Here is a 13,025-nt window from a genome sequence, read left to right on the forward strand (position 1 = left end):
GCAGTGACCTCCTTTTGAATCAAGGAGTACTTGTCACTCGCTCTGTGACAAATAAACAATCTTCTTCTTTTTTTAGATGATTCCAAAACATGGTCGCAGTCCTGGTGGTTTATAGGACTAATCATAGGTAGGTTTTATGGTCTTTAACACCTGCATGCACATTATTTAAGTTCTTTCATTATATTTCTCTGAATTGCATTAATCTTTCCGATTGAAGGTCTAAGGACAAAGATTTGGTTGAAAGGTTCACATTTTAATCAAGGGCTGATAAATCATCGATTGGTGATTTTTAGAGATTTCATTTCAGCCATTGCAAACGAATGATGTTACAATTCACATTTTTTTTTTCATGTCCAGCAAATATTGCATATGCTTGAGGATAATTAAGTTCTAACTTAAAGGTCGGGTATGGGATTTGCGAAACGCCAGCAGATTTTGAAAACACACAACTCAAATGGTCCTACCCCCTCTCCTTCAACGCTGACTCTGACTCCACCCATTCCAAGTACATGGACGCGCAATCATGCACGAGCGCGAACACAGATGCGCGAGAACAAGCCATTAGCTAGTTAGCTAGCTCCAGTAGCTACCGCAGGATAACAATAAACAGAAGCTTGCTCTGGGTCACGAGCTTTGAGTATGTACACGAAGGGGTCGCACGGGGAGCGGGGGAGGGGAGGGCGAGTGCAGTTCGACCGTTTGATTGACGTACTTACCGTCCAATGCCACTCGGTGGGTCTGGAAATCATTGGCTGGGGTTTTTCGAGCCCTGCCCGTTCCTCAGATGATTGACTTGCTAATTTTCATGTCAGTACTTCTAACTCAGTGGCTGTAAGTGGGTTACGATAAGGATTTCAAGTAATTTTGCAAAAATGGCCCAAAAAAGAAAATTCCATACCCAACCTTTAAAAAGTGCAAATAAAAATGTCTGCCAGCCTAATGCTCGATAATCTACGTGTGACAAGCCACCTAAAGGGTTTGAAACCAGCCCTTTAACACCAACTACACACAGTGAGAGGAAATGATGACCAAACAATTTAGTCATTAAAGTGATGGACAAAAACGCTTATGATGCAGCTTCAAACCAAATCTTATTTTGCTGACAAATTACTCGGGATACCCAATAAATGCATTTATTTTTCTACAGAGGCCAATGCGCGATTATTTTTCCTTGTAAATTCATACATCTCACTCTTTTCCCAAAATAGTTATTCTCATAATCATCATATCCCTCACCTTTTGGCTAATTCGGAAAAAGAGAGGGTAAGATTTCATGTTCATGTTCATGCAGAAACCCTTCACCTTTGCTGGGTTTCTGGACTCCTTGCTTCTGACTGTTTTGTGCTCTTGCTCCTTCAACTCTCCTTGCTTGATTTTTATTGCTGTTCAACTCTTTCTGCACACCAGCAATTATACTTTAAGTACAATAAAAGTCAAGCACTGGCTGTTGTGAATAAAGAGTTTTGCATCCTGAGGCGAGGTGAATGCGAAGTTGTAGTGTGAGTTTCTTTGAACAAATGAGGCTGTGCTCACCGAATGATGTGATGTAGCTTTAAAGACGTTTTAAAACATAAATATGTATATTTTTACTAAAGAAGACCTAATCGAGGCGTTATATTCAGTGTACTGTTATCTGATGTTTCATTGTGTCTTTAGGTCCATATCATGTCTCGGGTCTTGCATATTGCTTGTGTCTCTTTTATGTTAGTAACCACATACGTATGCCTTTCAGCTCTCAATCTCTTCGTGCTCCAGTTCCAGTAGAGGAAGACAAGATATTGTAGGCTGGTAAGGAAGTGGATTGAGTAAAGTAAAGTATTCAACATGTCATTTGAGTAGGGGTTTGAGGATGAAATGCCTCAACCCCGGAAAAAACAACAAAAAAAAGCTGAAAAAGCTAAAAAGCTGCATTGTAAAATATTTCTAACCATCAGGTTCATCACCTTCCTGCTGCTGCGCTGTATTTTAATTTTTTTTACGTGAGATCATTCATACTCTATCTCTTTTTCCCCATTTTTGTTCCGGGGAAAGGTTGCCCTGACGATGTTCTACTGATTACCACACCAAGCCGAGAGGGAAGAATTACCACTAGACCAGGATTTGAATGTAATCTCCCGCCATATGCAAACAATTCAACTGGGGTCCACAGTCAATATAATTGGCACAGTTGGATGCTTGCCAGGAAATATAATGCATCCTGTATTCATCCATATGTATCTCCTGTTCTTCTCAATCAGAGGAGTGTTTTTTGGTGCACGCATGCTTTTCTAATCAATCTGGAATCTGTTCACTTGGCATCTGAAGGACATCGATCACAAAATCATATTGCTTTGGCTTAAGCATAGCTTACTCCAATGAATGCTTCTGAATTAATGCTGTATTAGATTGATAGTGTTGCATTCAATTATTTATTTATCTTCCACCTTCAACATGTTTATTTGCCACGTTTTAAGTTTTGAGAAAAGGTCAATGCGTTTGATAGAAACATTTCTGGCTGCATTTGCTGCCAAAAGTACAATTATTTGGTTGATTACTTTGCCATCAACCCTGTATTGTAAACCTTATTGTAGATTGATTTTTGTTAAGAAAATAAAATGGAGCCGTTTTGTATTGCTACTCGTTCTTGGTTGGTCTATTTGGCCTTGGTCGTTTTGAACCCAATTTATGGTTGTAAGCAGATGAATTAAACAAGCCCTCTTTGGAGGGGCTTGTTTTTAACCAATGGGTTGTTGTTTAGTTGTGGAGTTGACGTTATTGGGTTGGATGTGTGAATGTAAAATAAAATGTTTTTTTTCCTGTGGTCCCCCACTCAAATCTCTAAATGTGGAGATAAAACATTTATATTTATTTGAAATTAATCATCGCCCAATGTTTGAGGTATGTATTTTTTGACAATTTGCACTTATAGGCTTTGCTGGGGCCGTAGCGCCATGGAATTAACATTCTGTGCTTGTAAATAATTGAAATGAGGTATAAATATGTGTGCAGATCAAATCTGAAGCCTCTGATCATTGTGTTCCAATCGTTTGCTATCGATTTTCCACATTCTAAATGTGACAAAATTTGAAAAGCGAAATAAATCTATTGACGCCATTTAAAAATATCTATCAAAATGGTCAACTGCATTAGTAATATCCATAATTTATTAGCATTGTATTTCATTGTGCCTTGACAACCATTTGATATGAACATGAGCTTGAAATTATAAAAATGATTAAAGTACTTCCGTCCACGTTCTGTGTTACTGTACTCTCTGTTTGAGTATGAAATGTAGTTAGTGATTCTGAGTCTTTAATATCGGTCAACAAATGGATTACAATTTTTATAATCCATTCAGCATTTAATTTTCATTCATCACGTATGAATACCAAACATTACATTCCTGTATAACGCTTAAAAATAAAATATTTCAGATGAATGCTTCTTGGCCATTAGCCCAATACATTCAGTTGCACTAAAGCCCTGCTAGTTCAATTGAAGAGAACTAGTGATCTTAGAACTAGGGCCCCTTTTTAATCCCTTCTGCCCAACCCCAGTCTGCCCACGGGCCCGCCGCAGAGGAGCTCACCCTCCCGATGAGGTATCCTTCATTGTAACCGATTTCAAATGGTGCTAGAAACACAAGAAGACTCTGAACACCGAAAGAAATCAGTCAACCTTGGAAAAGAGGACCTTAAGCTTGCACTGCTAACTGTGTCACTGCTACTGTGTCAATGCCAACTGCGTCACTGCTACTGCGTCAATGTTAACTGCGTCACTGCTACTGAGTCACTGCTACTGCGTCAATGATAACTGCATCACTGCTACTGAGTCAATGCTACTGCGTCAATGGTAACTGCGTCACTGCTACTGAGTCAATGCTACTGCGTCAATGATAACTGCATCACTGCTACTGAGTCAATGCTACTGCGTCAATGGTAACTGCGTCACTGCTACTGAGTCAATGCTACTGCTTAATGCTAACTGCGTCACTGCTACTGAGTCAATGCTACTGAGTCACTGCTACTGTGCCATGGCTAGCTGAATGACTGCTAACTGAGTCACTGCTACTGTGCCATGGCTAACTGAGTCATGGCTAACTGCCTCACGCTAACTGATGGTGTGTTCCAGATGCCTCGTACACCAGCCGAACGAGTTGCAAATGGGGTAATCTCCCAGCTTTCTTGCGGCATTTGACCTGGGACCGACCAAAAGTTTTGGTCGATTCTGAGAGTATACAGAGTTCAGTGAGGTTGACCGTACAACTCGACAACAAAAATGGCTGGTCCAAAAATTGGATTTATTTTCTTTGTATTCGTAACACGTTGGTCATTTTAATGTCGATTTTAAATGCTCTTACACACTTGATTAAATTTCTTCGTTATTCCGGTCATCAATTTATGCATTGCACGGTCTTGCTGTGCGTGAAATACAATGTAAAGTTGTGTTTTTCTTCTAGCTGGTTTGCTAGAGAGGCTAATGTGGCTAACAATGACTAGCCAATGACATGACGCAATCACAAAGACAAACAGGAACGCTATAAGTGTTACAAGCCAGGAAATTACGCCACAAGAGCAACTCGTGCGGGTGGTGTAAGAGGCATCTGGAACACATCATAAGTCACTGCTACTGAGTCACTGCGACTGCAACTGCGCCACTGCTAACTGTCCCTCCGGCCCGTTCGTAAGGGGTGGGTGACACTTCCTGGGTGATGAAATCCCGTTTTCCTCCCCTCCCACCAAGTGTGATGCAGTGTTGCTGGCACGCATCCAGCATCTGTGGGAGAAGTTCACATCCCACCACAAGAACACTGATTTCAAATGGTGCTAGATGGAGGACCGCACTCTAAGCCACCATCGGAAACCAGCTTCCAAGGGGAGTATTTCTGAGGGTCGGTTCCACCGGTGACGCAAACAAACTGAAACATTACAAAGGAAAAAGTTAGGCACATATGAAAAGGCTGACCTTAGGTATTTTCTGTGTTAGTTTGAAAGTCTCACCCACCAGATCATCAGACTCCAACCTAAGTGCTAGCTCCCCAGAGACTTAATACCATCATCCAGTGATACAGGCCCAGGATCCTCAGCCTCTCGTGGCTCTGAGTGCAACAACAACAACGTATGGTTTAAGGAATGCAATTCACAATGAAATGAGTGTGGAAAAGTTAAATGCATTGTGCAAGTACAGTAATGCTATTTGATATATTTAAGGAAGATAACAAAACTGGGACAGCTGGAATAGACATACAGTATCTATGGCCCTATTCATTTTCAGGGCCTAGGTGACTTACTACTGGGTATAAGAGATACGGTGGGAAAATACAAATCCTCCCATGTTATAGTAGTGCTTCTGGGGGGAGACGGCAAAGCCTAAGCAGGAAACCAACAGGAGCAAGGGGCGGAGTTACACCTGGTTTCCTGTTTCGTAAAGAGATATTCTACAGAAGAAACTCAATCACACCAGTGGATGACATTTTAAGCAGAGGATTGTAATGTAATTCTCTAGTAGTCCGTCTAAAATGGGTGGATTTGAAACCTGTACACTTTTACTTTTTTACAGTTAACTACTGCTGGCCGAGTTTGTGTACGCCGTTTACGTGTTTATTGATCACCGCCTCCAGCAACAGGATTTGTCAAAACAAGAAAGTAATTTTACTCACATTAGATTCTGCTATAAGACTTCCGAGCTGAATCTTCAGTCCGATTTTTTATGCTAGCATTATACTAGTCATGGGTGTGGTACTGCTGAACAGAGGGAAGGAATGACATTAAGCCATTATTCAAACATACAAATATTGCATGCAATCACTGCTGTTTGAATTAGGCAAGCATTAAGACACAGCTACGATACACTTTTGGGTACACATCTGCATTTGAAAAAATCAAAAACATCAACGGCTAGAAGGCGGAGTAGTGCAGTCATGGTCTCACCTGTATATCTGAGCAGAGCGCCCCAACCGGCCCTCGCTCATGTAAGCCATCTCCCTCTTCCTCTGCGCGGCTGGGGCGGAGCGACGGTGGCAGTGGCTCCCGACTCCCCCGCTGCTACAGGGCGGGACAAGGAGGAGGCAGTGTGTCAATGAGCACTACATTTACATCACATTTTGTGTGAGAGCTTGCTGACGCTTTTATCCACAGCAACTGAGAACCATTCATTCACACACCGAGTTCAACAACACAGTGCGGCGGCCAGCTTGCCAGGAGTAGTCGGGGTGAGGCGTCTTGCTCAGTGTCAACTCAACACTCCGGGGATCGAATTAGCAACCTTCCGGTTAACATTTAATCCACTCTACCTCCAGAGCTACTTCCGCCCAACTACAAAGCAGCCAGGTATTGTGTCTGCAAGGTGCCTACGCTAGCTAACACTACTCCTTCCTGAACATTCTCTTTTCTTCCTCCATTTTATTGTACTGATGGGCTTGCTGCCCCGGGTGTTCCTAGGTAAACTGGGAACTTTCTCTCCATGGTGAGAATACCACCAACTGACTCTGTGGCTCAGAGTCACTTTGATTATAACAATCGAGAACCGCCAAGTCCCCTGAGACATGACATGATGATGTAGACCAAAGCCACATCTTGGTCAATTCCTGGTGACCCGATGGTGGCCTGTGATGAGGTTGTGTTTATGTGGCTGTAAGTAAGCAGTGTCTGATCATGGTCTACGTCTCTGTCCAATGCTTTCAACGTGTACAGAGTTAACCTCAGAACCCCCCCAATATTTTACACAGCAACATTCAGAATATCACATAATTTTACGTTTTTTTCCATTGAATGCATAGTAGCACCAACATGTTACAAATCTGCTCATTTTAATACGTATCGATACATTTATTATTAGAGTATTACTTCTCTAATATGTTTTAACCACTCACTCTGAAAGTTGGTAGGGTTTCGTAAACCAAATTGAAATGAAGAAACAACTCGAAAAACCAGATCTTAAAAAGATGAACACTCAATGCAGACCATTGTTAGGCAACGCTTGACTTAAGTAGGCATGGACTAGGAAAGGACTAGGGCTGCTCGATTATGGAAAAAATCATAATCGCGATTGTTTTGGTCAATATTGAAATCACGATTATTCAAACAATTATTTTTGAGTTTGAAAACATGATGTATTTATTCAGCATGTCTCTCCCAAAAGCACAGAGAAGGAGTCCTCGAGGCTGGGTGGGCTCTAAGGTGCTTGCTACCTCTGATAGGCTGTGGGATTGGCCTTCACAGCGGAAGCCGCTGCTAAAGTAAATATTAGTACTAATTAGAAGTTTAATTAAGTTAGTTTTGTTGGCGACTGTACCGTCGTCTGCATCGAAGGACGTTATTATCAAAAACAGTTGAACAATGTACGCTGTTCGCATTGTCTGTTAACTTCACTAGCTCAGCGCTCAATAACCCTTACTACAGTCCATTTACTTTAATAACCCAAGCAGCCATTGTTACTTGAAACGTACAACCAATCAGATTATTGCATTCTGGATGTGAGCTTGGGCCTGGCCAATCCAGTACTGCTTTTGCAGCCAAATGAAATCCTCCTAGCCAATGAGAATTCTGCTTTTGCTCAAAGGCTTGCGAGGCAGCAGCTTTAGGAAGTACAGTGAATTGGAGAGTTGCCAGTGCAGAGTCACCAAAGCATGCAAGGTAAACAACTCTTCTCCCTTCTTCCCTCTTTGTCTCTGATCATGAGCCATGACATTTTGCCTGTTTTAGTCCTTCCTTTTTCAAAGAAAGAGAGAGAGAGAGAGAGAGAGAGAGAGAGAGAGAGAGAGAGAGAGAGAGAGAGAGAGAGAGAGAGAGAGAGAGAGAGAGAGAGAGAGAGAGAGAGAGAGAGAGACAGACAAAGAGAGAGGGCGGTAGGGCAGAGATAGGGCTACAAGCCATGTACTGGTACAAGTCCAGCCCAGAAATGACTGCGTCACCAGCCTCTGTCTCTCCTAACTACGCAGAAACAAATGTGTCCTGGGAAGGGCTTCAGCCAGTCCCGGTGGCCCTGTGAGACATGAAAAAACAACCTTATGACACAAGTATCACGAGCCACACACTCAGAATACGTTTGTTTCCAGATCAAATACTGGCAAGCTGGGTGTAGAATAAATGTACAAATGTGTGTTTCTCTGCACTCTCTTGGCTGCCCTTGAACTCAATCAAGAATGAACCACAGGTAAAACAGCATTATATAAATGTCCGTATAATTGTTGCGTAGCAACATGTCCAAATCCTCCAGGCTTAATGTCAAAGAAAAAAAGGCGTCATTTGCTACAATACCGTGATGTTTACCTCTACCTCGCACCTATTTATACTCCGATATCACATAAAGACCAGCATACACCTTTCATAATATCCCTTCAATCAGAGCGCATTGTGCACTAGACTGCAATTGATTTAAAATATAGCTTTTGCATCAAATACATCGATTGTGGCAAAACAGCATCACTCGGTTACCTCTGATTCCCTGCAAAACATTCCTGAATTTGCTTCGCCTCGACAACAAGAACCCTCCAGAATGTTCTGATGTTAACCCCTCTGCTGCACTTGTGCCCATCCTCGATATGCACCTAGCTAGCACATCTAAACAACACTCTTCTACTGCATCCATGTGAAACTCCTGAATCCAGCTCACAGGCAGAGCAGAGGCAGCACACACACACACACACACACACACACACACACACACACACACACACACACACACACTTACACACACACACACACACACACACACACACACACACACACACACACACACACACACACACACACACACACACAATAGCGACAGGCAAAGAGAGCAAAACTACCGACAAGGAGGATGAAGAGGAGGAGGATGTCGGAAAAAGCGTTGCGTCCACTCTCAGGTGGAGGAACTCGATGACTCCGAGCTTCTGTAATGTTAGCTTCTGTTTACCCCCCGACGTGAAAAAGTGACGTAGCAACTAATCCACAATCTATCTCCCTCTCTGTTTCTCTCTCACTCCCTGACCTGCTCTCCCTTCACTCGCTCTATCTCCTGCCTGCCTCCCTCTCTCTTTCCTCCCCTTGCCTTTGAAAAACAGGCACACTCGATGTTCATCTTGTTGTAACAACCATGTTGCTGCTCTTAGAATGCTGCTCCAAACCGATACCCATGTAAACACCACTCATTCTGATCACACATAGCTCACCAACAGCCCGGCGCCAAGTCACACACACACACACACACACACACACACACACACACACACACACACACACACACACACACACACACACACACACACACACACACACACACACACACACACACACACACACACACACACACACACACACACACACACACACACAAACACACAGTTGGGCATGCGCATGCATTATCAACCTATTCCTCTTCCCAAGTGTGACGCAGCATTTAATTTTCAGATCTTTGTGCTGACATAAACACGACTTCAACCAGTTCTGGTATCCCACTTGCTAGCTGCCAAACAGGCAGACTGAGCGCATGCAGAGCTCAAGTTAACGGGAACCTACTACCATGGCTTCCTTTTCTCTGCTCTGTGACGCGGCCGTGTCCCCATTTCCCCCCTCACGCTCCTTCTAATTGGGTCTCTCTCTCTCCTCTCTCCCTCTCTCTGCTGTCCTTCTTTCCTCCAACTCGAGCGAGACACACACACATACACCCTGGATCCTCTGTCTGCGACTCTCCCAGCTGTCTGTGTCTCGGCGATCACCCCTAAATCCTCTGGTTTTAAAGGCACATGACCGTTTGTATAACATCCAAGACATTTCGGCATTCAGATTTACACCATCAAAGGGCTCTTTTGTAAGGTATCTTCAAGGAAGCACTATTTTTGTCTCAAAAACATAACCCTGGTGTAATTTCCCTGCAGATTATGTGTAATGCCGGAGTAGATACGAATGCAGCTCGTATGAAATGGCAGACTTTAACCATGTGACCCTGGAAAATAGCCATTTTTGTACTTCCTGTTCTGGTTGCCCTGCCTAAAGTACACAAACACAGCACTGTTCCAGCCTGCGTTCCTAATAATTAACTAATCATTTTTTCTGTATAAATTTGTTGAAGTTACAGGACGATTTTAGGCTTAACATTATTCACTATGAAATATGACAGAATTGTGCTTATTTTGTTGACTGTGAGACACAAACTTTTCCCTATTTTAGCATTTTCTGTTCACTTCTATCCATATAGAGGCTAAGGCACACCCACCCCATATTTTTTGTTTATATTTAGGGCATTCACAAGACGCTTTTGTCCAAAGCAACTTACAAGGTTAGGTGTCTTGCTCAGGGATACCTCAACAATCAGCTAGGAGGAACCGGGGGTCGAACTAGCTCTACCTCCTGAGCTTCCCCCATGTGTCACGTCTGGATATTAGAAAGCTGAAAGGGAATTATCGTTGCTTATTAAAAAAAGTTTTGATATGATCTGAATTTCCACGAAATGTTCCTGGCAGGGTTTGTTGAATTTGAATGTCATCAAGAAATATATAATATCTTTAAAAAAAGCTCATGGGTATTTATAGAAGTCTACTATAATCTCTGTTCGCCTGTTTCATTGTGGTCTATAAACAGTTGTACCCATGACATAAACAACAAGATAATTACTGATGTGGAATTTTGCTGCCTCTGTGACTCAGCATTTTGTTTCCTGTTATTCATAATTTCCACATTGACTGCGCCCTCTGCTAGCCAAGTCCTAGATTCTTCAGATTTCAAGAAATTAAATGTTTGAGCATTCAATGTTATTGTTTGTTGGGGATTGAAATGTATTCCAAGGCTATGATTTAGCACCAGAAATTCATTATTCTATTCAGCTGGATAAATAGTTGGCTGTCTTAGGGTTGTGTAATACTTACGTTTGTCTCATGCATTTCCTGGCTGGTGCAGAGAAACTTACCTTCCACTGCCACTGGGATCATCTTCTTTGGATCTTTTATGAAAAAAAATAATCAACGATTAAAGGCCAAAAAACATTTTAACTTACTTTCAAAAGACTGATTTATGTGTATTGGATTTTTTAGCCTTTTGTCAGATTTGATTTGAAACAAACAGGAACCCATCATTCAGATCCGCTGTTTATAGTCACTTTGGCGAAACAACATTGTACGTAAATACATGCCAAATCAATGGGTTTGACGTACAGATAGGTAGGGCTTGTGATTTTTCTAAATCATAACAATAAAAACGTCAAAACATGAAAAATGGCACCACCACGAGGTCAACACAAGTAATGCTTTGGATGGTTTGTTTACATCAGTAATAAGAAGTGCGTATCCCATAGAAACGTCTGGAAGGATGGAAATACATTGAAAAAGTACACTATGGGCATAGACTACGCACCTTCATTGACAGAAAATGTATCACAACTATTAAAACTACAGGCCTACTTTGCTTATTTATGTGGATTTTATTTCAATGCGCAGCCAACAACAATCAGTTATAGGCTACATCACATCACGTTTATATTTTAACTTTGGGCCAATGTAATTGCATAACAATTAGGCTACTTGGACTTATAGGCCCAACACAACTGAACATTGAACAAATTGTCAATATGCTTTTTGTTCTACAGTAATGTTACAACTAACATTAAAAGGTGAATAACACCAGCATAGACCTGGGAAATTTTGCCTATGATTTAATAATATTTTTTTTTCATTATTGTTATTATTATTATTATTATTATTAATAATAATAATAATAATGATAAATCGATTTTATGGATAAAGAGATCGTCCCTGACAATGAAAAGTAATATTTAACTGAAGCATTATATTACATATACACTACTGGATCATAATGCAGTGTGCGCGTGTTCTAAATGAAAAGGTAAATAGAAGTGCGCAACATCCTCCAACATCTTCTATTATGACGCACATCACAGCTTTCCATTGTTTTAATTGGTTCACTATTAAACTATTAATCGGACACGTTGGCCTACAAGCAGCCATAGGATGGTAATAATTAACATGCATATATCTAGAACGGTTAGCTAGACATTAACACCGATTCTTATTAAAGTAGGCGTTTAAAGTGGATGTATTTGATACTTACCGTTAATGAGGGACGATGCACTTTACCAATAGAAACAACACCGTTGGGAAATGAAGGCGTTAACAATTGCTGCAGCTGTCTTTGTCAACTATACAATAAGCACTTTCAATGAACTGTCATATCAGTCAAACGATTTAGACTCACCGCTTGTTCTGCCGTTCCTTTACCTGCTAATCCATCGACATTTTCGCAGGAGCAGGAAAGCTTAAAATCCCGCCTTCTTCACACACCCCCGTGTCTTTATTGGCCACTGCGCTTAGAGAGGGTCAGGTATTGTAACGTTATCCCGGTCCACCGCGACGCAATATCCGGTCTTGTACTTTCGAATGAACTGTAGTGTACGCCGCTAAAAAGTCCCGAAAGAGGGCACAGGAACATAAAAAGAATAACAACAACAAAGACAGTGAGAATTAATATGTAGTTTTTTACGAACATATTGATAAAGCAATACCCGAAACATGTAACGGAAACTGATATCTCTAGATCGGAAGTCCCGTCGGCGCTCTCTACACTGCGAAACCCGTGTACCTGAAAGTACATTTTGGAGCGTCCCGTCCCATGCGTTCAGACTCAGAGCTGATTTGGGGTCAGGCGATCGTGGTCACCTGATGGCTTTGCAGAAGATGCAGAAATAAGCTATAGATTTTATGATCCATTTGAATAAACAGTTTTTTATGGTCTGTATACACAAAAACGGACCTAATGATTCATATCCGCGAGCAAATTGCTACTATTCACTTAAGCAAAGTGATGCCTTAGGCTTAGGGCCTAGGTCCTATGTTCACCAGGGCTTGTTATAACCGGCAGAGGTTGACTGTGTAAAACAATTTGAGGGTTTTTCAAATACACCAAAGCTTAACCTGGGTCGAAAACATTTGCAGGACTAAAGTGGGTCGAAAAGGCTGAAGACCGCTTGTTTAGGACCTGGGTTGTGTTTATGCGAATGCAGATCAACGTCATTACCGAGATGGCACAGTAGGGGGCGCTCTAAGACAATAACAA

The 13,025-nt window shown here is 41.8% G+C and overlaps 1 protein-coding gene and 1 long non-coding RNA gene across 13 annotated transcripts in view; one reads left to right on the forward strand and one right to left on the reverse strand.

The window, feature by feature from the left end:
- Positions 1–3,232, forward strand: part of LOC132471725 (membrane cofactor protein-like) — a 63,197-nt gene extending 59,965 nt beyond the window's left edge. The window contains exons 10-13 of the mRNA XM_060071349.1: positions 77–127; positions 1,209–1,263; positions 1,733–1,788; positions 2,032–3,232. Coding sequence (XP_059927332.1) covers positions 77–127; positions 1,209–1,263; positions 1,733–1,784 — 158 coding nt within the window. The 3' untranslated portion in view covers positions 1,785–1,788; positions 2,032–3,232. The remainder of the gene's footprint in view (positions 1–76; positions 128–1,208; positions 1,264–1,732; positions 1,789–2,031) is intronic.
- LOC132473952 (uncharacterized) lies at positions 2,261–12,274 on the reverse strand. Of its 12 annotated transcripts, none has more exons than XR_009522802.1 (8): positions 12,168–12,199; positions 12,024–12,043; positions 10,867–10,899; positions 6,143–10,349; positions 5,910–6,023; positions 5,639–5,723; positions 4,984–5,077; positions 2,261–4,897 (listed from the first exon to the last, which is right to left on the reverse strand). It is a non-coding gene; the product is annotated as an uncharacterized LOC132473952 (long non-coding RNA). The 12 variants fall into 12 exon arrangements; XR_009522759.1 differs by having other exon boundaries at positions 10,826–10,899; positions 12,168–12,182; XR_009529967.1 differs by lacking the exon at positions 12,024–12,043 and having other exon boundaries at positions 10,826–10,899; positions 12,168–12,273.
- Positions 12,275–13,025: the final 751 nt, after the last annotated feature.

This window comes from Gadus macrocephalus, chromosome 1, assembly GCF_031168955.1.
Source record: "Gadus macrocephalus chromosome 1, ASM3116895v1".
Lineage (NCBI taxonomy): Eukaryota > Metazoa > Chordata > Actinopteri > Gadiformes > Gadidae > Gadus > Gadus macrocephalus.